Source organism: Ursus maritimus, unplaced genomic scaffold (genome assembly GCF_017311325.1).
Source record: "Ursus maritimus isolate PB19 unplaced genomic scaffold, ASM1731132v1 scaffold_2, whole genome shotgun sequence".
Taxonomy (NCBI): domain Eukaryota; kingdom Metazoa; phylum Chordata; class Mammalia; order Carnivora; family Ursidae; genus Ursus; species Ursus maritimus.
The window spans coordinates 7,074,519-7,099,186 of NW_024424452.1; the positions used below are offsets into that span (position 1 = coordinate 7,074,519).

General features: G+C 57.5%; 4 protein-coding genes across 10 annotated transcripts; 2 read left to right on the forward strand and 2 right to left on the reverse strand.

Annotated features, from left to right (window-relative positions):
* Positions 1 to 766: 766 nt before the first annotated feature.
* COPS6 (COP9 signalosome subunit 6) lies at positions 767 to 3,456 on the forward strand. The gene is made up of 10 exons (XM_040634838.1): positions 767 to 915; positions 1,137 to 1,262; positions 1,473 to 1,604; positions 1,928 to 2,016; positions 2,111 to 2,173; positions 2,476 to 2,523; positions 2,600 to 2,714; positions 2,806 to 2,898; positions 2,994 to 3,094; positions 3,199 to 3,456. Exons 1-10 carry the CDS (start codon positions 792 to 794, stop codon positions 3,337 to 3,339), a joined length of 1,032 nt encoding a protein of 343 aa, XP_040490772.1. The 5' UTR covers positions 767 to 791; the 3' UTR covers positions 3,340 to 3,456.
* A 907-nt stretch (positions 3,457 to 4,363) lies between these two features.
* Positions 4,364 to 11,811, reverse strand: MCM7 (minichromosome maintenance complex component 7). 5 transcript variants are annotated; one of them, XM_040634827.1, is made up of 15 exons: positions 11,664 to 11,811; positions 10,400 to 10,479; positions 9,948 to 10,112; positions 9,440 to 9,564; positions 9,185 to 9,365; positions 8,748 to 8,885; positions 8,297 to 8,446; positions 7,995 to 8,109; positions 7,768 to 7,899; positions 7,451 to 7,534; positions 6,807 to 7,200; positions 6,426 to 6,509; positions 5,730 to 5,898; positions 4,875 to 4,984; positions 4,364 to 4,753 (listed from the first exon to the last, which is right to left on the reverse strand). In XM_040634827.1, the coding sequence occupies exons 1-15, from the start codon at positions 11,692 to 11,694 to the stop codon at positions 4,552 to 4,554; spliced, it is 2,160 nt and encodes a 719-aa protein (XP_040490761.1). In that variant the 5' UTR covers positions 11,695 to 11,811; the 3' UTR covers positions 4,364 to 4,551. The 5 variants fall into 5 exon arrangements, with proteins under 5 accessions (XP_040490761.1, XP_040490765.1, XP_040490763.1 ...); XM_040634831.1 differs by lacking the exon at positions 11,664 to 11,811 and adding an exon at positions 11,094 to 11,112; XM_040634829.1 differs by lacking the exon at positions 11,664 to 11,811 and adding an exon at positions 11,044 to 11,087.
* Positions 11,812 to 11,976: 165 nt separating this feature from the next.
* AP4M1 (adaptor related protein complex 4 subunit mu 1) lies at positions 11,977 to 15,881 on the forward strand. 2 transcript variants are annotated; one of them, XM_008698403.2, is made up of 15 exons: positions 11,977 to 12,176; positions 12,276 to 12,364; positions 12,681 to 12,787; positions 12,866 to 12,962; positions 13,094 to 13,204; positions 13,286 to 13,366; positions 13,578 to 13,640; positions 13,745 to 13,811; positions 13,915 to 13,968; positions 14,116 to 14,222; positions 14,324 to 14,418; positions 14,667 to 14,711; positions 14,957 to 15,007; positions 15,138 to 15,249; positions 15,389 to 15,881. In XM_008698403.2, exons 1-15 carry the CDS (start codon positions 12,119 to 12,121, stop codon positions 15,608 to 15,610), a joined length of 1,359 nt encoding a protein of 452 aa, XP_008696625.2. In that variant the 5' UTR covers positions 11,977 to 12,118; the 3' UTR covers positions 15,611 to 15,881. The 2 variants fall into 2 exon arrangements, with proteins under 2 accessions (XP_008696625.2, XP_040490769.1); XM_040634835.1 differs by lacking the exons at positions 12,681 to 12,787; positions 12,866 to 12,962.
* TAF6 (TATA-box binding protein associated factor 6) lies at positions 15,815 to 24,662 on the reverse strand. 2 transcript variants are annotated; one of them, XM_040634832.1, is made up of 15 exons: positions 24,521 to 24,662; positions 20,526 to 20,741; positions 20,336 to 20,422; positions 20,056 to 20,209; positions 19,808 to 19,864; positions 19,572 to 19,691; positions 19,218 to 19,363; positions 19,034 to 19,111; positions 18,830 to 18,931; positions 18,542 to 18,724; positions 18,010 to 18,084; positions 17,751 to 17,876; positions 17,053 to 17,226; positions 16,636 to 16,830; positions 15,815 to 16,358 (listed from the first exon to the last, which is right to left on the reverse strand). In XM_040634832.1, exons 2-15 carry the CDS (start codon positions 20,679 to 20,681, stop codon positions 15,978 to 15,980), a joined length of 2,034 nt encoding a protein of 677 aa, XP_040490766.1. In that variant the 5' UTR covers positions 20,682 to 20,741; positions 24,521 to 24,662; the 3' UTR covers positions 15,815 to 15,977. The 2 variants fall into 2 exon arrangements, with proteins under 2 accessions (XP_040490766.1, XP_040490767.1); XM_040634833.1 differs by having other exon boundaries at positions 24,419 to 24,542.
* Between the last annotated feature and the right edge of the window lie 6 nt (positions 24,663 to 24,668).

Below are 24,668 nucleotides of genomic sequence, written 5' to 3' on the forward strand. Positions count from 1 at the left end.
GTTCCTGCTGGTTGTGGGTACTGGAGTGGGTTCTGCAAGGTCAAGACCCAGGTTCCACCTGCTTTCTGATAGTTTACACATTGGGTGTGGTATAGACACATACTGAAAAAGCCAGCCAGCCAAACTGTAGGGGCAGCAAGAGGGGGTAAATGCAGGGTACAACTTGCTTGAGTGTAGGGGTGGAGAGAGGTCTGCAGAGGGCTAGGTTTGCCAGAAGCGAGTTTTGAAAGGCTGCTGGAGATGGAGGACAGAGGCAGGTTAGAGGGAAGGGTTAGAGAGTGCTGGGAATGTTCCTAGTACTGTAGGTAATAGGGTATTTGGAAGGAGACACCAGGTGAACCACTTCAAATTATCCACTCACTGAAAAACTATTTGGGTGCCCGTGTGTCCGGTATCGTGTTGGTCACAGATGGTCCCACATGTGGGAGTGGGGCGTGCGAAGGGAACTGCCGTGAGAGCCGCTGTGCCCGAAGCACGAGGACCAAGGGGCAAAGGATTGGACAAGCCGGCTGGCAAGCAGGGGCCGGATCCTTCAGGGCCTTGCACGCCGTGGCTGGGGGCTTGGATTTTATTCTGAGGATTTTTCTTTCCTTCTGCAACAGCCTTAGGAACTAGGCCGTTTTATCCCAATTTTACTGACGAGGGCGATAGGGTTGGGAGGGGACAGGGTTAAATAACTTGTTCCAGTTCACCCTCAGCTGCCGGCGAGGGGCGGGACCAGGTCTTCCAAAGTCCGCCGTTTCGGTGGCCGCCCACCCCGCCGGCCCGCCGAGGCCCTGCGCCCACTGAGCATGCGCCGCCGGCCTACGGAAGCCGGCAGGGAGGGGGCGGGGCCGAGGCTGGCGGGCGCGGGGAAAATGGCGGCGGCGGCGAACGGGACTGGAGGGAGCAGCGGGATGGAGGTGGATGCAGCAGGTAACGGGCCTCGCGGGGGCGGCCTCTGGTGACGCCCCTCGGGGAGGGACGAGGCCCCCCTGGACTCCCGGGAGGAGTCAGCAGGCGGGACGGCAATACCGCCCCCTGGACTAACTTGCGGGAGGGATGTATGGCTCCGGCTCTGCCGTCTCCCGCTCGCAGCTCCGGGGCAGAACGTGCGGCCCCGACTCTCACTCGCCCTCCTTTTCCTCCACCCTCAGTAGTCCCCAGCGTGATGGCCTCCGGCGTGACGGGGAGCGTCTCCGTTGCTCTTCATCCCCTCGTCATTCTCAACATTTCAGACCATTGGATTCGCATGCGCTCCCAGGAGGGGCGGCCTATGCAGGGTGCGTGTTCGGCGTAATTCTCCCACCTCCTCTCCTTGATCACCTCCCCCAAATAGGGGTCTTTGGCCTTTCCGTTCCGGAGTCCGGTTCCCCCTCCCCCAGGTCACCGTGTCTCCAGCATTCGGTTCACACTGACCTCGACCCTTGGGCCGTAATGATGAGGGACAAGATTCCTAATCTCGTGTTTTATGTGTCGTTCTCTCCCCCCAGTGATTGGGGCTCTGATTGGGAAGCAGGAGGGCCGAAATATCGAGGTGATGAACTCCTTTGAGCTGCTGTCCCACACGGTGGAGGAGAAGATTATCATTGACAAGGAATATTACTACACCAAGGAGGAGCAGTGTGAGAGGGGAATAGACCTGGGGAGGAGGAGTGGGAGTAAGAAAAAAGGCAGAGTGGGGAAGATGGAGAGGGTTGGGAAGAAATAGGAGAATGGGACAAGAAGGGGAGAATGAGGAGAGTAGCGGAAAGGATCTCAGAAAAAAAACACATTTAGATATTCCCTGCAAAGACAGTAAAGGATGAGAGTAGAAGGGATTAATTATTGTGAATTGAGCCAGGAGTTGAGTGGGGAGGGGAGAAGCTGATGAAAAATATACCAGGAGCTTCCAATTAAGGGAGGGTGATTTAAAGAAATTCTCTGTGCTCTGGCTCTTTCTCTGCAGTCAAACAGGTGTTCAAGGAGCTGGAGTTTCTGGGTTGGTATACCACTGGGGGGCCGCCTGACCCCTCCGACATCCACGTCCACAAGCAGGTACATGTGCTCACAATTACGTGCCGGAGCAGAGCACGAGGGTGAGGGAAGGGGGAGAGATGAGCTTTGACACGTCCACTATCCCCTCTTCCAGGTGTGCGAGATCATCGAGAGCCCTCTGTTTCTTAAGCTGAACCCTATGACCAAGCACACAGATGTGAGTAATACCCCGTGCCTCTTTCATCCTCCTCCCCTGGTCCTTTATGACATCTCTGTTGGGTCGAATCTTCCACCTGAAGTGAATTCTCCCAACAGTAGCTGTGTGCCTTTGCATTAGTCATTGAACCCCTGAACTGCTTTTTGTCTCCCATGTGAGATGGGGATTATCCTTACTTCAGTGGGTCCTTGGGGAGATTAGTTGGGAAAAATCTATTGTGGAAGAGCCAAGCCCAACTGCTGGCCGGTGGTAGTCAGGTGCGCTCGCTGTCAGTGAGAGCTGTCTCCTTTGCTTCTTTCCAGCTTCCCGTCAGTGTTTTTGAGTCTGTCATCGATATAATCAATGGAGAGGTAATGCCCTACCCTTCCACCCTCTGATTCTGCTCCTGGCCTTTCCTGCTTCTGACTCTGCCTTGGTGCCCTGTAGGCCACCATGCTGTTTGCCGAATTGACCTACACTCTGGCCACGGAGGAAGCTGAACGCATTGGCGTCGACCACGTGGCCCGAATGACAGCCACAGGCAGCGGCGAGAACTCCACTGGTAAGGAAGGCTGGAGGGGCTTCCTTGGCTGTGGCGCTGGGAAGTCCCGCCATGTGCCTTTTCCACCTGGCTTGTTCCCGTCCCCCTGCAGTGGCCGAACACCTGATTGCGCAGCACAGCGCCATCAAGATGCTGCACAGCCGGGTCAAGCTCATCTTGGAGTATGTCAAAGCCTCTGAAGCAGGTGGGACAGGGTCTCCCTGGCATTCATACCACTTTTCTTCTCCCTCCTGGGGAGGAGACAGCTTCCACACTAACGCAGTCCTTTTGTGCCTTTAGGGGAGGTCCCCTTCAACCATGAGATCCTGCGGGAGGCCTACGCCCTGTGTCACTGCCTCCCAGTGCTCAGCACGGACAAGTTCAAGACAGACTTCTACGATGTGAGTGTGAAACCCAGGCTGGGGAGGTGGGGCTTACGGGCATCTCCGTATGCAGGACCTGGGACGGTCTGCTGTTCCCGGGGCAACTGGTCCGTTTCTTCCAGCAATGCAATGACGTGGGGCTCATGGCCTACCTTGGCACGATCACCAAGACCTGCAACACCATGAACCAGTTTGTGAACAAGTTCAACGTCCTCTATGACCGACAAGGCATCGGCAGGCGGATGCGGGGGCTCTTCTTCTGAGAGGGTACTTGAAGGGACGATGCACAGGTCGGACAATGGTCCCACAGGGGAGGGGTGTCTCAGTCCCGTTAGAGAAACCTGTCGATAATAAAAGGGGAGCAGCCCCTCAGCACCCCTTCCAGTGGCTCTGTCCTCTCTGTTGGGCACCACACAGCTTTCTCAACTTGGATCTTAAAAAGAGGCCCTCGGTTCCAGCCTCGCTCAGGCACGACAGCCTGCAGTGATGGGGCGCTCACTGCCACTTGGGGTGACCCCATGTCCGGTCCGGTGGATGCGTCTACACGGAGCCAAAGGCTGCTGGCTTCCACCGCAGCAAGCTCTGTTCTCTGAGGTCTCCCTGGGACAGCAGTGCAGAGACCAGCCCTACACACTTGACCGATGACCGTTTGTCCACGCTAAGCGAGTTTGTCTTTTCTGGATAGCCCCGAAGTTCTGACCGTACGGGCACTGTTCATTGCCAAGGAAGAGGTTTCTCTCGTTGCTAATGCTCACTGAGTGCTTACGACAGGGAGACCTACACCTGACCCGGGGGGCGCCTCACCCCTCGCAGGCAGAGGCTCTGGTGGCCATACTAGAGGCCAAGCGCGAACGTGGGGACTGGTACTTGTGGCCATCTGTGTGAGGTGTCCTATCTCCCTGTGCCAGCCTCTAGCTCGCTGTCCCTCACCCCCGAACAGAGCTTTACAGAGCTTTAGAGTAGGAGTTGGGGACGAGGGAAGGTCTGAGCTTTGAGGCATTTTAGGAAGTAGAAAAGGAGAGCTGTTGGCTTGGAGTTTCTGCAGTTCGTACTGGCGCGCTCTCTCCAGAGCCGGGGGGCACAGTAGGACCGAAAAGGGGACTGGAGCGAAGATCCAGCTTCCACGTCATCTCGGCACAGCGGGACTTTTAGGCTGGGGATGCAAGGAGTAACAGTACCTGGCAGGTAGAGTGGGCGCCTTACTTGCTGAATTCATGGGGTGGACGGGATAAGATAAGACATGCATGAAGGAACAAGGTAAGAATCTAGAAAACTCCTAACACCCTGTTTGAAGAGATCAAAGCAATCTGCAAACACTTTATTGGCAAAAAGAATAAAACAAGTGCAGCTCAGGAGAAAAGGAGGGGGGGTCCTCCTCTCTCCTCAGAGGCATCATGAGCTCTTCCAAGGAACGGGTAAGTCAGCACATGGAAGGAACTCGGAGTAGACCCCAGCGTCGCCCAAGCCGGATGGAATCAGACAAATGTGATCCGCGTCCGGGCGGTATTAACCTGCCAGACGTTTAACTCCTCGTACTCATCTAGAGCCGCCTGGAACTGGGCAGGAGTGAAGCCGCGGGACACGCAGCGCTGCTCCGCCTCCGCGAACCGCACGCTCCGGCCCTCGGAGACCAGCTCCCGCACGGTGGCAAATATCACATCCGCCGGCCTCTGGGTCCTGAAGGGAACAGCGGGGGTGTGCGCGCTCAGCCCCCCGAGGCAGACACCACGCGCGTGTGGACGCAGAAGCCCCGAGGTTGAGTAGCTGGGGCGGGAAAGCCCAGCCCCGGGCGGCTCACCTGGCCGGCTGCCCCTTGTCACCCAGCAGGGAGTCCTTGGACATCTCCATGAGCCTTATGGCTTCGTTCACATCCTCCTTCTCCACCGTGTCCACCAGCCGCAGCCGCGCCTGCGGGGAAGGGAGGGAGAGATGGGCACGGAAGGAGGGGATGGGACAACATCGCCCCCTGCCCCCCAGCTCTAGCTTTTAGGAGGGCGGCCCCGAAGACGCAAGGAGAGCCCCCCGCCCAGCAGCCGCAGTGCGGGGCCGGCACTGTCAGACCGAGACAAGTGCAATGCGCGGGCAGCGTCCAGCAATTGCCCAAGTCTCCGCCTCGCAACGCTGGCCAGTCCCGGGCTTCCGCTGTCCTGTGAGGGAGACCAGACCCTTCGGAGCTCCCCTGGGCTCCCCAGCACGACAGACAGAGCAGGGGGAGCTTGGCCAAGAAGGTGACTGGCAGAGGTCGCGTCCCCGGGGCTCGGGAAGTGCTGGCTCAGCAGTAGGTCAGGTAATCACGCTACCTGCACGAACAGCACTTTGGAGCCCCCGGGGACCAAGGTCCAGGGTGTGCGGACAGAACTGCAGGTTTCTAGCAAGGATCTAGGACACGGGGAGCGAAGGCGACCCTCTCACCGCCCCCCCCATGAGGCTGGAGAAGCGGGAGCCTGCCTCTCCCTCCGGGGACGCCGTGCGTGCCCTACCGGAGCAGCAAGTACCCACAGTGCGGTAGCACGCAGGACCGCTATCTGCACTGTCAGCACTTTAGCACCGGCAGGGCCTGAGCGGGAGGGAGGCGGCCGCGGGCGCAGCGGGGCGGGCTGCCCGGGGAGCGTCGGAACGGCCCCCCGCCAGCGGAGCGGGCCCGGGCGCTCACCAGAGCCGTGGACAGCCGCAGGATGGCCAGCAGGGTCCGCGCCGAAGTGTAGGTGGCGTCCTTGCTGGCCCAGGCCTCCCGCCGCATCTCCACGTACGCGGCCGTGATGTAGTCGGCCAGCGACTCGGGCACCGCGGGCTGCTTCTCCCGGCACATGGCGATGTACCGTCTGCGGGAGACGAGGTTCGTGGGAAAGCAAGGCTGGGAATTTTCCATTTAAGCAAACACTTGGGGGATGGGGAGGGGGCACTTTCAAGTAGGAAAAACAAATTCACTTGAGCATCACTGGTGGTGGTCTCCAAATAGCACATTACAAATGATTTCTAGGGAGTTCTCAGAGAAAGGATTTTATAGAATAAGTCCATCTGTCACAGGAGATGGTCAAATCCCCTCTCCTGAACCTAGGACGGGGGGCGGGGGGAATACACTTGGCCAAGGGGAGAACTGAGGGCTCGCTGGGGCCCCTCGGAGCCAACAGATCAGATACGGCGAGCAGCACCCAGCCACTGCTGACGTCGGAACCTGCCTCCACCCCAAGACAGGCACCTGGTGAGAAAGGGGCTGATGCCAGGTTCTTCTTGTGAGGCCACAGGGTGGTAGTGAAAAACCCCCGTCCCAGGAGACACATACACAGCCCGAGCTGCTGCCACACGGGGGGGCAGGTCGAGCACCCTGGCCTTGCCCCAGCTCTCCTACCTCATCAGCTTCATGTCCAAAGGCTCAAACTGCGCTGGGGGCTGGCGGCTGTGCTGGTGCACGTAGGTGATGTGCTGGGCCAACCTAGCGAGAGAGGAGGCAAGCGGACACGTCTTCCTGGGGGCTACACACCCCGTGCCCCGTCCCACCCATGCCCCAGCTCACCATCCCTTCACGGCGCGGCAGGGAGGCTCTCCCAGGAAATCCTCACTAGGGTTTTAGTCCTGACCCCCATCCCCTGAAGCGCCGTGGACTAGCTCCCGTGTTAAGAGGAGAAGGCTCTGGAGTTCCCGCCAGCAGGGTACTGGAGGAGTTTCCACACCTCCCTCCCTCCCTCCAGACCCTCGGGGTGTGTGCCCTGGAGGGCTGAGCTCCACTCACCGTAGATCATTGTCCCGGTCAGGCCGGTCCTGGATCAGCCAGAGGAGATCAAACCGGGAGAGCAGCGCGGCAGGAAGCTGTATGTTCTGCTCCAGGCTGCGGCGAGGGTTGTAGCGCCCGTAGGCAGGGTTGGCGGCAGCCAGGATGGAACAGCGGGCGTTGAGCGTGGTGAGAATGCCGGCCTTGGCAATGGAGATGGTCTGCTGCTCCATGACCTCGTGGATGGCCGTACGGTCCGCCTCGGCCATCTTGTCGAACTCGTCGATGCAGCACACGCCCTGGTCGGCCAGCACGAGGGCGCCACCCTCCAAGGTCAGCTCTCCGCTCACAGAGTCCCTCAGCACAGCCGCCGTGAGCCCCACTCCCGAGGAGCCCCGGCCCGTGGTGTACTGGCCTAAACGGCAGGATCAGGAAAAAAGCAAACACGCTGAGGAAAAGAACAAGGGAAGAAGCAAGAATAGGGCAGACGTGAGGCCCGCNCTGGAACCGCTCTACCGACCCACCAGGTCCAGGCCTTCCTGAGACAGCTGAAAATTGAGTGTTGGCACCAGAACCACCTCCCATCCCTGACCCCCCAAGGCACAGGGAAGCATGGGGGCCCCACTGTCTGGTACATTCACTGCTCCCTGGGTTCGGTTACTCACTGCGGGGTGCCAGGCGATCGATGTAAGACAGGAGCTGAGACTTGGCCACACCGGGATCCCCCATCAGGCAGATGTTGATGTTGCCTGGAAGAAGGGTTGAACCCCCAGGTAACCTTCCCATGCAAGTTGCCCAACAACACACACTCTTGAGATCCTTCCCAATACCCGTTATTTCTTCTCATCCCTCCGTGTCCACGAAGCCCAGATGCTGACTCTTTTTCTCTGTGACACAGACGTCACAGATTTGATCAGTGTCACAGAACACCGGTCCTTGACATCCTGGCTCCCTCCCAACCGCCCCCTCATCCCCCCCTCACCTCTGATCTTCATGCCCCGAGGAGACTGGTCCACCCCTCCCACCAGCAGCAGCAGCAGGGCCTTTTTCACGTCTTCGTGCCCGTAGATCTCCGGAGCAATGGAGGCCGCCAGCTTCTCATAGAAATCCTCCTCTGTGGGACAGTTGAGAGTACTTGAGGGTGGGATTTGGGGTGGGGGTGGGTGCCAGGAAGAGATTCCCGCTCCCAGGCTCCCCAAGGCCACTCACCTGCAATCTGCCTCAGCTCTTCCCTGCTTAGCTCTCCAGCCGCAGACTCCTCGTCCTCATTCTTGTTCATCTTCACGACCCGATGGGCTTCCAGGTAGGTCTCAGAGAGGAGACCCTGGGGCAGGAAAACACCAGGGCAGAGATGAAGGCCCTTTCGCTCGCCCGCTCACCCGACTCCCTCAGCAGGTCCTGACAAAAGCCTCTGTGTTACTTCACCATTGACGGTTCTCTCTGCGGGGACAGCGGGAGTGGACAAGGAGAAAGAGAAATCTTTTCCTCCTCCTTTCAAGCCCCTTTCTTACCTGTACCACCTGCCGGAACCCAGTGCGCAAGATCGGCAAGAAGATGCCAGTGACACTGACGTGGTCCCCGGGCTGGGCGATCCGTGTGTTCTCGCCTTCTACCAGCACAGTGATGCTACGAGGGAGGTTTCCCACGGGCACTTGGTCGCTCTACAGGGGACAAGGCCCACGGGCAAGGAGGAAGGAACACGAAGCCTGTGAGGACCTCATTTTCCGGGCTCAGGCATCCCACCCCCTACTTCTCAGCCTCAGACGAGCCAATGGAAGTGAGCCCGAGATCTTCTTTGCTCCTTCCTAACTCAACTAGAAATAGAAAGTTCAGTTTAAACCTCCCTCCTGCTCTAGGTGACCTCCCTGCCTCAGCCTCTTGTTCTTTCTTCCTTCCACTGAGTGCAGAACCTGAGGGGACCCCCGGCTCCACCTTCCCTGGGGCCACGTACCCCAAACTCACATGTTCCTGCATCTTCATCTCCTGGAACTTGATGAATTTGGAGCCGCGCGTCTGCAGATACAGCCGCCCTCCTGAGCGGTTGGTCTGGCACTCTTGGCTCGGGCACATGATCAGAGGCATGAAAGTAGGGGACTGGATCTGGGAAGCGAGAAAGGAAAGCGGAAGGAAACGGAGTCCGTTACCAAGTCAACACTTCCTGCTCACAGTACACACCACGAACTGGAAACAAGGTCTTGACCTATCCTAAGCTGATAATAAGAACCAAGAACACAAAATGGATGAAAAGAACACTACAAACCGGAAAAAAAAAAAAAGACGTGAACACAGTCACGTTTTACAATGAACACAACAAATAACACAAACATCAGCAGAGAAAACTAATTCTGGGGGAAACCACTACCAATTAAGTGCATTCCTATTTCTTGCTCCATACATACCGGCTGGTAGGTCTCCGCCCCACACTGGTCACACGTATAAGTGGCCACCACCATTCTGGGTTTGACTTCAGAGACACGAGTGACAATTCCACGCACAGTGACCAATTTCCCCACAGAGTCAGCCCGTACTTCCCGGATCACGCGAGGCTTGTTACTGCTTGGGCCTTGAAAATACAGCTCACTAGGGGTAAAAAAGGGTCATGAGGAAGGTCCTGGAGAACAAATTCCCACACGCTTCCCCCTGAAGCCACTCACAATCTGCGCATGAGCTCAGGAGGGTACTGGTTCTGCGGGCTTCGGGCTGCCCCAGGGTCTCGGGTCCGCTGCTCCATCATCAGCCGGTGCTCGATGTAAACATCCAGAACATCTTTGTTTACCACCTTAAAAAAAAGATAGAGGGGGCGCCTGGGTGGCACAGCAGTTAAGCGTCTGTCTGCCTTCGGCTCAGGGCGTGATCCCGGCGTTATGGGATCAAGCCCCACATCAGGCTCCTCCGCTATGAGCCTGCTTCTTCCTCTCCCACTCCCCCTGCTTGTGTTCCCTCTCTCGCTGGCTGTCTCTATCCTGTCGAATAAATAAATAAAATCTTAAAAAAAAAAAAGAAGATAGAAAAACGAATAGCAGGACGAAGTAAGGAAAGCTGATAAAGGGCACCACACAGAAATTACTGCCCTCTTTCTGCCAGCTCAGAAAACCACCAGTACCTGAGAAGCTTCCTGAAAGCAACCTGTTCCCTGCCCTCCGCTTTTCTGCAACCGCTCACCTCCCTCTCCTTGTACTGAGGCAGCAGCTCTTGTACGGCATCGGCGAAGAGGCTCGCGTAGCGCCTGGCGTTCTCACAAATCGAGTCCACCAACTCGGGGTCATCCTCAGCTACGTCGTCTAGGTCTACGTACATTGCCACTTGCTCCCGATGAGCCAGTCGAACCTGCGGTAGGGAAGAGACAGCAACAGAGCCACGTTTACCCTGCTGGGCAGCATCCGCCACCCACAAGGGAGAGAGCAGCGGGAGACTCGCTTCTCAGCACTCAAAAGACAGCCTCCAAATTCCTAAAGAACAGTCTGATCTTATGCGTGTACAATTACATCCACTTACCGGATTAAATACATCGCTGAAGGGGTCACCCTAGAGCATATATCTAACGAAATAAACCAAGCCACCTCTTACAGCTCCTTAAGCAAGCACCCCTTCCCTCCACTTTATCTTAGACTCACCAACTGGTTCCCATACTTGAATTGCTTCTTGCCAAATTCATCATCCTGATAAAACTCTTGTAGGAATTTCTTAACCTTTTCTGGAAGGAAAATGTAAAATCACGAGAATCAGTCTTCCAGATACTTTACCGCGAACCCCCTTGATATAAATCTAAAAAACTCACTTTCACTTACAAAACGTATGAAGGAATCAGTTTACATGAACATCTAAGTAAGCCTTCGTAATTCTCCCCAAGTAGGGCAGAACTCCTAACAAACCTGTTCTGACCTAAGGAAGGAGAAGGGGCCCGGGCAGTTAAGACCATTACCCAAACCCCCCGCCCCAGGAATTCCAGTCTCTGTCTTAAAAATCTCAGGACTCTTTCCTAAAGACCTCCCACACCCCGCCACACACTCCGAGCTCAAGGTTCTCAGCTTTTCTTCCAGGTGTAAGATTTCCCCTTTTCTTTCGGTCTCCCCAATCTCTCCACTAGGCCCGTCCACCACCCCACCCCCTCTCCCGCCACTGCTTCCGCTCTTAGTAAACAAAGAAGCACATGGGCCCAGATGCAGCCGCCTCACAGCCCGGGATTCCTCCGCCCAGGGCGGGAGCCCGTCCGGCGATTGGCCGGCTCGTTCAGGGCCACTCCGTCCAACCCCACCACCTCCTCTCTCGGGCTCCCGCGAAGGCCCCCAGTTCCAGGCACGCCCCCACCCCGAGCAGCTCTTTCCAAGGCCGCCGCGCGGAAGGACACTGTTTACACACGACACTCCCTCCAGCGACGTCGCGCAACTTCCGCCCGCCTTCACTTCCGCTTGGAGGTTGGCCTAAAATGGCCAATCCCGGCGCGCAGCGGCCCGGGCCCGCCCGCCCCCGGGACTCCGGCGCGTCTCCGGAGGACGCGGGCGCTCCGAATGCCTAAGGGCGCGGAGGAACGCGGACCCAGGGTGCCCGTCCCTGAGGACGCAAGCCCTTAGACAGGGTCTCCTGAGGTCTAGGTCTCTCCCGGGCAAGACCCTTCCGTCTGGGGCCCCCAGTCCGGGTGTCCCACGCCCCCCCGCCCGCGAACCCCCACTCCTTCCCCAAACAAGATCATCGGCTCTTCTCCGACCTCGGTGGCCCGCGCCCCTCCCAGGCACCGTCTGCCTCTGCCCCGCCGCCTCCCGACCCTGCCTCTGGCCTCGCGCGCCGAGTCCGGCCCCCGAGGACGCCGGCTCACACCAACAGGTGTTGGCTGGGAGGCTTCCCGCGCAGGACGTTCCGCCCAAGTTTGCATACCCTCACCTTTCTCGAGCACGTAGTCCTTAACTGCCATCGCCCGTGTGGCAGCAGTTGGCAGGTTCAAGGTTCTCACTCCCCGGACAGCAGAAAGGGTCCGCGCGGCGGGCTATTGCCGACCAACCGAAATTGGCGCGAAACGTCGCGCCCCACGTGACCGCCGCCGCTGCGTTCGGGCCTATCAGAGAGGAGGCCCTTCGCCCCTCCCAGTCGCCCGCAGGCTCCAGCCTCGACCAATCATCGGGCGAGCCTGGGCTGAGTGACGGGGCAGCGGCGCGGGCACCTGGAGGGAAAGGCGGAGTGGGGCGGGGCGGGCGCCGGGTTTCCCGCGGTCCGAGCTGGCAGGGGCGGAGGAGAAATTGCTCTTAAAGGGCCAGGCTGCGCGCGTCCTTTTGTTCCGGGGCCGCAGGGCGGGGCAGGCCCAACTTTCGCTGTCTCCTTGCTTACTCTCCAGAACCGCCATGATCTCCCAGTTCTTCATTCTGTCCTCCAAAGGGGACCCGCTCATCTACAAGGATTGTATCCTTGACCTGCGGGGCGGGAGGGGAGCCTGGGTGGGAGTAGTGCCTCAGAGCCAGCCTGTGTCGCCGACTCCTTAGCTGTCCTTCCACCGATCAGTCCGCGGGGACAGTGGCGGCCGCGATGTGGCCGAGCTCTTCTACCGGAAGCTGACGGGACTGCCCGGAGATGAGTCCCCGGTTGTCATGGTAACCAGTGGCGGGGCTTCGCGTAGGCTCCCAGCGGGCGGGGGTGGGAGGCTGTTTCCCTGAGAGCTTCTGCTTGGGGGAGTACCTTCTGCCAAATCATCCGAGCGACAGTTTCTCGAGCGCTAACACTATACCGGGCACAGCCCCGCCACTCCGGGGTAGGTACTGGGGGGCTACCTCCGCTGACACATTAGGCAGCTGGGCCCCGGTGTGTGTGTGGGGGTCCTCGCTCGCCCCAAGGCCCACCGCTAGGAAGTCTCGAGGGCGCCGAATCACAACTCTCTTCCTAACGCTCTCTTCCCCGCCTCTGCCTCAGCACCACGATGACCGTCATTTCATTCACATCAGACACAGCGGCCTCTATTTGGTGGCCACGACTTCAGAAAACATTTCTCCCTTCAGCCTCCTAGAGCTGCTCTCCCGGTGAGGAGGGCGGGGCTGGGCACCTGGGCGCGGGGATGCGACCGTGGGAGTGTATGCACACTCCGTCCTGTTTCTCAGGTTGGCCACTCTCCTGGGTGATTACTGTGGCTCCTTGAGCGAGGGGACCATCTCCCGCAACGTGGCTCTTGTCTACGAACTCCTGGATGAAGTGCTGGTGAGGGCCGGGGATCTCCCCCACCGCACCCCAGGCCCTGCAGATGTGTGCTGTGATGGGGAGCTGAGTCCATTCATTTTCACCCCTTTCCTCCGCTGACCACCCAAGGGCTGTCCTTCCTCTGCCTGCAGGACTATGGCTACGTACAGACCACGTCCATGGAGATGCTGCGGAACTTCATCCAGACCGAGGCTGTGGTCAGCAAGCCCTTCAGCCTCTTTGACCTCAGCAGCGTTGGCTTGGTTAGTCAAGGGAAAGAGGAGGAGGAGGAGGGTTGGTGGGTAGTGTCTAACCTGAAGATCGTTGCTTTGGGTGCTTTCCAGTTTGGGGCCGAGACGCAACAGAGCAAAGTGGCCCCCAGCAGTGCAGCCAGCCGCCCCGTCCTGGCCAGCCGCTCTGACCAGGTGAGGGCGGGCGTCGTGGTTTTGGACCCTCTGATTTTTTTCTGGGACACCAGAGATGGAGATCCTGGCATTGTTAGATGTGGATAATTCCTTTCCTTACGCGTGTCCCCACCCCAGGGTCCTAGCCTCCACTGCCCTGTCCTTTCTGCCTGTCCACTTTAGAATACAGGCTGTTCTGCCTCCAAGCGTCCAAATCCCCTCTCTTCCTCAGAGCCAAAAGAACGAAGTGTTTTTGGATGTGGTCGAGAGGTTGTCTGTGCTGATAGCATCTAATGTAAGTTTGGGCCCCCAACCCTAGAACTGAGGACAGATGGCATTTGGGAAATGTATGGGGAGGTGGGTGTCGTCCCTGGGCCTTGAGCTCTCTGCCATTTTTAGGGCTCGCTGCTGAAGGTAGACGTGCAGGGAGAGATCCGGCTCAAGAGCTTTCTTCCCAGTGGCTCTGGTGAGAAGTCTGCAGGCTTGGCCCAGGGTGGGCTCTGGGACAGGCTCTTTGGTGCCGTTTGGTGGTATCTGGCAGCCTTTTCTGGCATTCTTTTATCTGACAGAAATGCGCATCGGCTTGACCGAAGAATTTTGTGTGGGGAAGTCAGAACTGAGAGGTGAGAAGAAAGTAGGTCTCCCTTTCCTACGTAGAGGTCACTGCCAGAAGTTGCGTGGAACACAGAGACAGGTTCTCCCCCAGCTCTTCCCTGCTGCTCTCCTGTTGCATGACGTGGGTTCCAAGAGGAAACTTTCTCTCCGTCCAGGTTACGGGCCGGGGATCCGTGTGGATGAGGTCTCATTTCATAGCTCGGTGCTTCTGGAAGAATTTGAGTCTCATCGAATTCTGCGCCTGCAGCCCCCACAGGGCGAGGTCAGGATCGGGCTGGCCTTGCACGTTCCATCCACCATGGGGAAGGGAGTTAGTTCAGGGGCGAGGAGACCAAACTGACCTCCGTTCCTGTCTGGTCTCAGCTGACTGTGATGCGGTACCAACTCTCAGACGACCTCCCCTCCCCGCTCCCCTTCCGGCTCTTTCCCTCTGTGCAGTGGGACCGAGGCTCGGGCAGGTGAGACCATTTCCTGTTCCAGAACTTCTCTGAAGTCTAAGCCAAGACAAAGATGTTCCCAAAACTCATTATGGAGGAGTGATGGTAATAGGGTACAAGTCAGAAAAAGACACCCTCCCCTCAACGTGGACTCAGCTCTTAGTGGATTCGCTGGGGCACGACCCACCCAGCAGCCATGCACAGAGGCCCTGGGGGGGGGGTGGATGGTGAGCTGCCAGCCAGTAACACTTCCGTGCCCTTCCACGCAGGCTCCAGGTTTACCTGAAGTTACGATGTGACCTGCCCCCAAAGAGGTACGAGCGGGGGTTAGCCAAGCCTAGTTCTGTTACGTGGGGTAGGACCCAGGGCCCACATACCTATTGCTCCCGCCTTCAGCTGCATCCACCGGCTTCGGAATCCTGTTCAGTTAGAGGCAGGGGGGCTTGGGAAGGGGATGGGGTAGCACTTGGGCTGAACCTTGGCTGTGATGCTAATGAAGAGTGGGAACTGGTCACTCACTGCCTTCCAGGGACTGACTCTGTTCCTTTTTTCTTTGTAGCCAAGCTCTCAATGTCAGGCTGCACCTTCCCCTGCCGCGAGGGGTGGTCAGGTTAGTGGGTGAGCTGCAGGGGCTTGGGAGGTTGCACCAGCTTTCCTGGACAACAGGGTGGCCCTGGGAAGGGTGGAACTGGCCTGCCCCAGGAAGGCAGGACTGAGCGCAGCGCCTCTCCAAATTCCAGCCTGTCTCAGGAGCTGAGCGGTCCCGAGCAGAAGGCAGAGCTGGGGGAGGGAGCCCTTCGCTGGGACCTGCCTCGGGTTCAGGGCGGCTCCCAGCTGTCAGGCCTTTTCCAGGTACAAGCTGCTTCCTCTCGGAGACCCTCTCCTCCACCTGCACGTTCAGCCCCACCCCGCCCCTCCTCATGCGGTGGGCCTCCCTGCCCTCCGTCCTCTCTGGGCCTCAGTACCCATCCCCGGCCTCTGTCCCTTACAGATGGATGTTCCGGGCCTCCCTGGGCCTCCTGGTCAAGGACCCTCCACCTCGGCCCCTCTGGGCCTGGGCCCCGCCAGCCTCTCATTTGAACTTCCCCGGCACACGTGCTCTGGCCTCCAGGTTCGCTTCCTCAGGCTGGCGTTCAGACCCTGTGGCAACGCCAACCCCCACAAGTGGGTGCGACACCTAAGCCACAGCGATGCCTATGTCATCCGGATCTGAGGCTCCCCAAACGAGGACACAGGCAGCAAAGATGGTCGTCTGTGGAGCTGGAGAGGATGATACTGTCTTTTCCACCCTTCTGGCCCGTGGCGATGGATCTGGCTGAACAGTCCTGAGTCCTGGGAGTCCAGGAGACCAGTCCTGGTCGACAAGTTCGACCTTCCCGTGGCACCGGACACAGGAAGGGCTGAGGTGGATCAGAACTTACAAATCAAACTTTTATTCTGAGGAACTGGCTGTACAATATCTAAAAAAAAGTAACACGGAGGAAGCAAACTATTATTTCCTTCCACCCCGCCTGTGTGTGTGTGTGTGTGTGTGTGTGTGTGTGTGTCGGGGACAGAACACTGGCAGGTGTGCAACGGCATTAAGGCGCAGGCTGAGGGGAGCCAGATCCGGGGGGCTGGGAGCCGTTAGCTTTTGGAGTCCCTGGAGCTGGAGGGGGGCTATCCCCAGCTTCCTGTTTCCCCGCACAGAGGGCACTGCCTCCAAGCGGGGAGGGGGCAGAGGATGGGGGAGGGGCTGGAGAAGGATGGGAAGCAGGGCCTCCTTTGCCCTCCCCTGTGGGGGGAAGAGAGACCACGATGTACTTCTGGACGCTGCCGGGCCCAGAGGGAGCAGTGCTGGGGGGTGCGGTGGTGGCTGTGGAGACCAGCTTGACGATGGGCTGCACGCTGGGGACAGTGGTGGTGACGGGAGAGGTAGTGGTGGAGCCTGAGCCGGGGGCTGAGGTGCTGAGGGACAGGACCTGGGGGAAGAAAGGAAAGGCGCAGCCTGGGGGAGGAGTCACCTGCTCAGTGGGACAGCTGGTAACAGTTCACGTGCTCAGGAGCCTGGAGGCTGCCGTATCGAGAGCCATGCTCGGGATGACCAGCCGTGGCCTCGCGAGCCTCCTCCAAATGCCCCTTCCTGCTCCTGTCTTTGGGCCCAGAGGGAAGTGGGCTCTACTCTGGAGCCCCCCGGGTACTTGAAGGTAACCCTGGTCGTGCTCCCCACCATCCCTGGTCCCACGAGGCTCCCAGTACCTGCTGGGTGGAGGAGGCGCTGGAGGAGGACATTACAATAAACTTGGTCGGAGGAGGGGACGGCTGAGGTGGGGCGGCGGCTCGCGCGGACACCAGCGTCTGCACTGGCAGTGCGATGGAGCCTGGGACCTTCAGCAAGCCAGGGGTCCGAGGGCCGGGCTGCGGGGCCTGGGAGAGGGTCAGCGTGGGCCGGGGCTGCACAGACAAGAGGCGAGAAGAAAACGTCAAAGTCTAAGAAAAGGAAGGGCACCTGTTGCTGCTCAGCGGGTCTCACTGGGGTTGGGGAATCCTCCACTAAGGGGGCCAGACTCCCCCAACACTGCTGAGAGGGCCCTGTGTTTTCCAAAAGTGAGCTCATGTCTGAGTCCCCCCCCCCATCCCTCTTCTTCACCAAACCCCTCCTCCCCCATCACGGACCTGAGTGATGGTCAGAGTGGTCCTGTTGACCTGCTGAGCCTGCAGAGCGGCCTGGGCCCGGGCCTTGACAACGTGGGAGCAGAGGAGGGGTCCGAGGGACCCAAATTCTGCCCGGTAAGCATCTTGATTGTCAGGTGGTAGGCGCAGCTTTGCCAGAACAGGGGCACAGTGTTTCTGAGGAGAAAGCAAAGACAAGCCAATAGGTGGGGGGCTGGGCCCCTCAGGAAGTGTGACAGGTAGGGGGTGAGAAAGAAAGCACCCCAAATTTCAGTATGTTCCTGGCACAGGTCGGACTGCTGGGACAGCCGTGTGTGTGAGGACTGCTGGCTTTTCTTCAGGAGAGAACAAGCACCCACTGGTGTGACTGGGTGACTCGCTGAATACACTGGTGATTTCTAAGGGGTGGCTGGTCCACAGGGTGATGCCTTGTACGAAATGGAGCACAGTGATGTGGAAGCCTCGGGCAGTCCCGTCTAGGGCACGTCCTGGGCTGAGACTTAGGGCCTCTCATTTCCTACTTAACCTCTTGGCGCCTTGGTCTCCGTCTGCACAACAGTATTGGACTCTGAGCGTACGAGGCAAAGACGGGATGAGCAAATAAAAGACAACCATTGCCTGCTGAACATTGTACCCCTGTGTGTGTGGGGGGGAGTGGGAATGGGAAGAAGGGGGAGGGCAGGCATGGGCGCTCTGGTCACCAGGAGGAGGCTTTGCACGTGGTCAGCTCCGATGCGGTCGATGTTGCTCAGCACGGGGCCGTCCAGGACGCTGCGGATCCGCTCCCCCTCCTGCTGCAGCCGTGGCAGAATCAGAGTCTTGATCACCTGTCGGAAAGGAAGGAGAGAAGCCAGGAGTCCTAGGTCACCACGGGGTCTCCCGGGTAGGGCTCTTGCCCACTAGGACCCACAATACCTCCATTCCCCCAGGGCTCCCCCCGCCTCCCCGCGGGGGCCTCACATCGTGTCCCAGCTCTGCCAGGCCTGCGATGGAGCCATAACGTGTGGTCCACGGAGTCTTCTCGTCCACCCAGCTCTGTAAGGGGAAGGAAGAGAAACCCGGGTAAAAGGGCCTGAGAGACTAGCTGTTAAGGACCAAGTCTCATGAACACACTTTTGCTGTGGGTCATGAAGACATGATAGAGAGAGCCCGAGTTTGAGGCCCTGTCCCTCTGCCCTGTGTTTTCAGTGTCCCTTTCCTCTTGCCACACTGACCCGCCCCTGGCTTGGCTGAAGCTCTTCGTCCTGGTCACCACCCTGGGGTGCAGATGTGAAACTGTTTACACTCCTCGTTCTTTAAGATTTATTTATTTGGGGGGGTGGGCAGAGGGAGAGAGAGAATCTCAAGCAGACTCCCTGCTGACTGTGGAGCACCAGGGAGCAGGGAGGCTCAATTCCATGACCCCGAGATCATGACCTGAGCCAAAATCAAGACCCGGACCCCCAACCGACTGAGCCACCCAGGCGCCCCTACACTCCTCATTCTTGCTCACCTTGGTGAAGGTCTTGGTGATCCGGGACTGGATGTTGTTAGTGGTCGTGCTGAAATGCTTGCAGATCTGGGCCACGAGGCGGGCAGCAAAGTCCCGGAGTGCCCAGTGATTGTCCACATCTGGCCGCAGGCACAGCTGTCTGCTCACAATGCAGGTCATCACCGCCGGAATCAACTCATGCACCTAAGGAAGACGCGGCGAGCTGGCGGATTCTGACGAACAGCTTCCCGGCGGTGGCAGCAAGGTGCCCGGCCCTGGGCGGAGAGGGGAGTGGGCAGGGGCGCTCACGTATTTCTCCAGGTACAGCGTGGGGTTGTCCATCAGCGCCTTCACCATGCGCATCAGGTAGATGAGCAGGGCCAGGTTGTTCTGCACCACGTTCACACGGACCTGTGGGAGGGGCAGCGGGCGGTGAGACCCTCGGATGAGCTCCCCCGCCGCCTCCTCACTGCCCGGAACCTCATCCTAGGTCCTGGCCGTCTGCCTCCTCACCCCCTCCGAGATGAAGGTGCTGAACCGTGGCAGCATCTGGTAGAGCCCCGGGTCCGTGGCAATGCTCTGCAGGGCCTCCTGTGGGGGGAGGGAGCGAGTGACGTGGGGGCAGAGACCGCAGACAGATCCGTGGGACTTCCGGGAGAAGGGAGGCCGGGATAAAAGCGGGTCAGGGGCGCCTCACCGCTCTCTTGGCCTCACAGGAGCCCACACAGGCTTCAGTGATCTCCTTGTAGTACAGCTGCTGCTCCACAGACAGCTCGTGGATGCTTCGCGGCTTCAGCCGCAGAGGGGCGCCCTCCAGCAGGGGTGGCGCCTTCTTCTCTTTCCCTGGGTGAATTGGGAAGATGGGTTTGAAAACAGGAGAGGCCTTGGACCAGACAGACCTTTGCTCCCCACCCAGTGAGACCTGGGGCCTGGCTCCTCTCAGGGCTCTCCAGCCACAGGTCTCACCCCTTGCCCAGACCCCAGCCGTCTCACAGCTCGCCACGTGGCTTTGTGGCAGGAGTCAGGAGAGGGCTGGCCTAGCAGTACTGACCTTTGCCATCAGCTGGAGCAGCCCCTTGACCTTTGCCTTTCAAGGGTCCATCTTCCTCCTGGCCTGGCTTTGCTGACTTCAGGGGCTCCGTGGCCTCAGCCTTCTGCTGCTCTTTGGGAGCTGGTGGCAAAGCAGTCACAGCAGGAGTGACGAGAGAGGCAGGGGATGGACAGGAAGGAGAGGGGAGAGGGCAGGCGAGACAGAGGGGGGGGGGCTCTGGGGATGGACAAGGTTACCTGGGGGTGGATTCTCCGGGATAGCTGGCTGGCAGCCTTCAATGCTCAGCCAATGAGCTGCGAGGAAAGAAGGTGTCAAGTTGAATGGCTGGACATGGACACCGAGGAGTCACTCCACACTAGGAACGTCTTTTCTGTCCTGTTCCCACTTCCTGCAACTCACCAGCAATCTCACGCAGTGGGCTTCTCCACTTGTGACCCCCACCCCCTTTCCCTCCTCCCCGCCACCTTGCTCTCCCCACCCCAACCTTTGAGGCAGACGTCCAAGGGCACTCGGGGCAGAGGGGTATTGATGATGTCGCTCAGATCAACCTCCTTCTCCTCGTAGAAGTAAAGCTCCCGGCCCCCACCAGAGGCGAAACGGAAAGGAATGAACTCCTGAGCATGGAAGCCATACAGTGGCTGTATCAGGAGAGAGAGAGACACCAGGATGAGAAGGGAGCCTGAGGAGGCACGGCCGAAGGCAGGTGCAGCATCTGGGAGGATGGGTCTCGCCACCCTGCCCCCACCCTGTCCTGTCTCCATCACCTCGACGTTCTTTAGCTTCAGCGCGTAGTCAATGTCACTGGTGGTGAGCTTCTGCCGCTTCCCCATGTGCATGAACTTCAAGGCATCCTGGCGGGGAGACAGACAGTCACCAGCCTGACAGCCTGAGGAAGAAGGGGGCCTGAGCAGCACCCCTGATTGGACACAGGGCTGGGCGGACGGGTCAGGTTACCTGGGCGATCTCCTTGATGCGGTAGCTGACCTCATCGGTCAGCAGCTGGCAGGTCTCCTCCTGAATCTGCGCGATCCCCATCGACTCGGCCACCACCTTCATCGACTCCGAGGGCAGCACCGTATTGCTGAGCTTCAGCTTCTTCTCCTCGGCCATTCTGCAGCCCCTCTTTCCCTCCCCCAAAGAGCGATACCCCAGGGTGGAGAGATGGAGACCCTGGCAGGGGGACGGGAGACGTGAGTCAGCTTAGGGTGTAACAGAAGCAGGCAGCAATCCGATGCAGTGCGACACAAGGACTGAGCTCGGATTCTGTGCCCCGTGCTGTGCAAGTGAGGCACAGTGAATGGACGTGGCCTTGACTGAAATCCTGGTCCTCGACGCCCTAGCTGGGCTATCTGGGCAAATCACTGACATTCTCCCAGCTCTGGGGTTCTTCCCCTTATGTGGGATGTGGAAAAGGCCTTGTTTCCTAAGGTTGTTTCGCAGGAACTGTATACCTTCATCTCTCCCGCCCCTTCTTGCACCATTATTCGTGCTTGACACAAACGTGCAGTAACAGTTAAATACAACGCTCCCACTCTGAGCCTACACACCCGTTCAACTGAACGTGAAGAAAAAACACACAACCATCCCGACCAGTTCTCACTTTGAATTCACGGCCGTGAACCTCAAACGAACCCCTCATGCTGCCGGGCAATCGTACTACACCTCCCTACACTCAGATACCTCCTCCCTTCCTCACTTCAGGCCATCAGAAGAGACCTCCACAGAGTCCCACCATATCCACCAACCTAATAGCCCCCGCGCCCACATCTTCTGCCTTCCCACCCGTTACTTATTTATTTCTTTATTAAAAGATCTTATTTATTTGACACAGAGAGAGAGAGCGCACAAGTAGGCAGAGCAGGAGGCAGAGGGAGAGGGAGAAGCAGGCTCCCTGATGAGCAGGGAGCCCGACATGGGATCCCAGGACCCCGGGATCATGATCTGAGCCAAAGGCAGACGCTTAACCGACTGAGCCGCCCAGGCGCCCCCCCCAACCTGTTACTTTAAATATTTTATTTTTAAGAAGGTAGGTTCCATATGCAGCACGGAGCCCATTATGGGGCTTGAACTCACGACCCTGAGATCAAGACCTGAGCTGAGATCAAGAGTTGAATTTTTGGGGTGCCTGGGTGGCTCAGTTGTTAAGTGTCTGCCTTTGGCTCAGGTCATGATCCCAGGGTCTTGGGATGAAGCCCTGCGTTGGGACCCCTGCTCAGTAGGTAGTCTGCTTCTCCCTCTGCCCCTCCCTGCTGCTTGTGCTCTCTCTCTCAAATAAATAAGTAAAAAATCTTAAAAAAAAAAAAAAAAAGAGTTGGATGCCTAGCCACCCAGGGACTCCCTACCTGTTAGAGAAGCCGCTTGTGCCCCTCACCAACTCCCAACACTTCCTCCCTACATCAGACCAAGTTTTCAACCTACCCAGTCATTCCTGCCAGCCTACAAAATGGACTTATTCCTCACATCTTCAGAAAACAAAACGGTGGTCTAGCTGTACAATGGAATAGTATTCAGCCTTAAAAAGGAAGGAGATTCAGACATGTGCTATGCCATGGATGAACCTTGAGGACATTATGCTGAGTGAAACAAGGCAGCCACAAAAGGACAAATGGTGTATGATTCCACTTGTATGAGGTTCGTAGAGGAGTCAAATTCATAGACTCTGCAAGTGGAACTGGGTTGCTGGGGGTAGGACAGGGAAGAATGCGGAGTTAGTGTTCGATGGCAACTGAGATTCCGTTTTACAACATGAAGAGTTCTGGTAGGATGGATGGTGTGACGGTTGTATAACGATGTGAACATATTTAATCCACTATACGGGATACTTGAAATGGCTCAGAATGGTGAGCTTATGTGTATTTCTTCACAATTACAAATATAAAACATTTTCTTCATTCCACTTTCTTGGCAACAGATACCGTGTTTTTTGGCTCCTCCTTGCAACCAAACTCCCTGAAAGTTATCTTAACTTTCTAATTCTTCTCCTCTCCTCTCTTGCACCTACTCCCAGCAGGCTTCTGACACCACCAGGTCCCCAAAACCATTCATCAAGGTCGCTGATGACTCCACATTGCCGAATCCAAGGTACACTCTCTGTCCTCATCATACCTGACCTGCCAACAGCACACACTATAGCTGACTACTCCCTCCAGAAAACTCTTTACTCCACTGCCTTCCTCTGGCTTTCCTCCTACCTCACTGGTCACCCCCTCTTGGTTTCCTTGACCAGTTCTTCCTCTTCTCATCTGCCTAAGGATGCTGCCTGAGCTCGGTCTTTCGTTTTCTTCTGTAGCTACACTCACTCCCTTGATGACGTCAACTACCCTCAATTTTCCATATTACTTATAGGCTGATGGTGGCCAAGTTTATATCCTCAGCCCAGAACGTTCTTCCTAACACCAGATTTGTATATCAAACTGTCGACTTAAAATCTCTTCTAGAACTGAACTCTTGATCTCTCTCCCCACCTGCTCCATTTTTCTTCATCTTCATGGCAATGCCATCTACCCAGGCACTCACTCTATATGTGAGCCCTCACATCAAATCAGCCAGGTGATCCAACCTGATTCCTCCACTCCCACTACATGGCCAAGTCACCACCATCTCTTGCCTGGCTAACTTCAACAGTCTCCTGACAAGGTCTTCCTGCTTCCACCCTTGCTCCCCACATCTATTCCCAACATAGCAGCCAGAGTGATTCTGTCAAAATATAAATCAGACTGGGTCATTTCTCTGCTCAAAAACCTGTAATGGCTTCCTGTTTACCACAGAGAAAAATCCAAAATCCTAATTACAGTCTGTAAGGCCCTTCATAATTTGGCCTCTCCCCATCACAGCTCTGATCTGCTCTTTCCTTCTTCCATCTTGATCCAGCCCCATTGTCCTCCTGCTGTTCAAACCTCGCAGGGAAGCTCTTGCTTTATGGCTTTTGCTCTTTTCTTTCTGCCTTGAATGCTCTTCCCCAGATGCCGGCTTGGCTGCCTACTCCCATCACCCTATTCAACACCACACTCCAATCCCACTCTGCTTTTTCCTCTCATGGCATTTAACATCTACTATTATACACTGTATTGTTTCTAATTGTTTATCACCACCACACCTTCCCCTTCCAGCCCCCACTGTGTGGGCAAAAATCTCTGTAATGCTCACTGATGTATTACAAGATCCCACACTGGTGCATGAGCCACTGTACTCAGTAAATCATTTGTTGAATAAATCAGTGAATTACTAGGCTTAGAGATGTAGGCGCTCAATAAATACACGGTACCACCATTATCAAGATGAACAAGATATAGGTCCAAGCTTGGAACCTGCTTCGTGACCAAAAGGAGAGCGGCTCGCTTGAAGTCGGCATTAGGAAGACTACTGTCAAAAGTGTTTAGGACTGACTGCGGGGTGTTGATGGGGGCGTGCTGGAGGGGTGAGCACGGGGGCGAAAGAGAATTTGGTCTCCTCCTCCACTGTTTTAAGTCTTATGTTCAGGGAACACATTTATTCAACACATACTCTGTGCCTGACGCGGGTATGCAAGACGCTGTCGTATCCCAGGTCACTGGCGAACTCTTACTAAGCCTTCAATACCCTCCGTACCCTCTGCCAGCTCACAAAACACGCTACGACCTCAGGAGCCCCTCAGGTCCGTGGAGTTGGCAGAAAAGCTTCACAGAAGAGGGTTAACTTGAACGAGATGCGGGTAGTGGCTTACCCAGCATGGAAGCGAGGCGAAGCTCCCCAAGCAATGGGTACAGCGCGGAAGAAGGCGCTGAGAGCCCACCTCAGCCCCCCGACATCCTCCAATGCAAACACACACTCACACACAGAGTCCCCACGCGCACGGACACACAACCCACCGTCCTCCTCCAGGCTCCCAAACGGGCCCTTCAAAGGGCCTAGTCCCGGGCACTCAGACCCGCCCCCGCCAGCCGAACGCCCCACGCAAAAAAGTCTCTCACCGCCGCCAAAGCGCCGCTCACCCGGCGCTCGGCGCCATGTTGGCCCCGCCCCCTCCCTGGAGCAGGTCCTGGCAGAGACGGAGAGGAAGTCACTGCCCCTTCCCCGAGCCGGAATGAGTCTCCTAGGCTCAGGGCCTGAAGTGGTGTA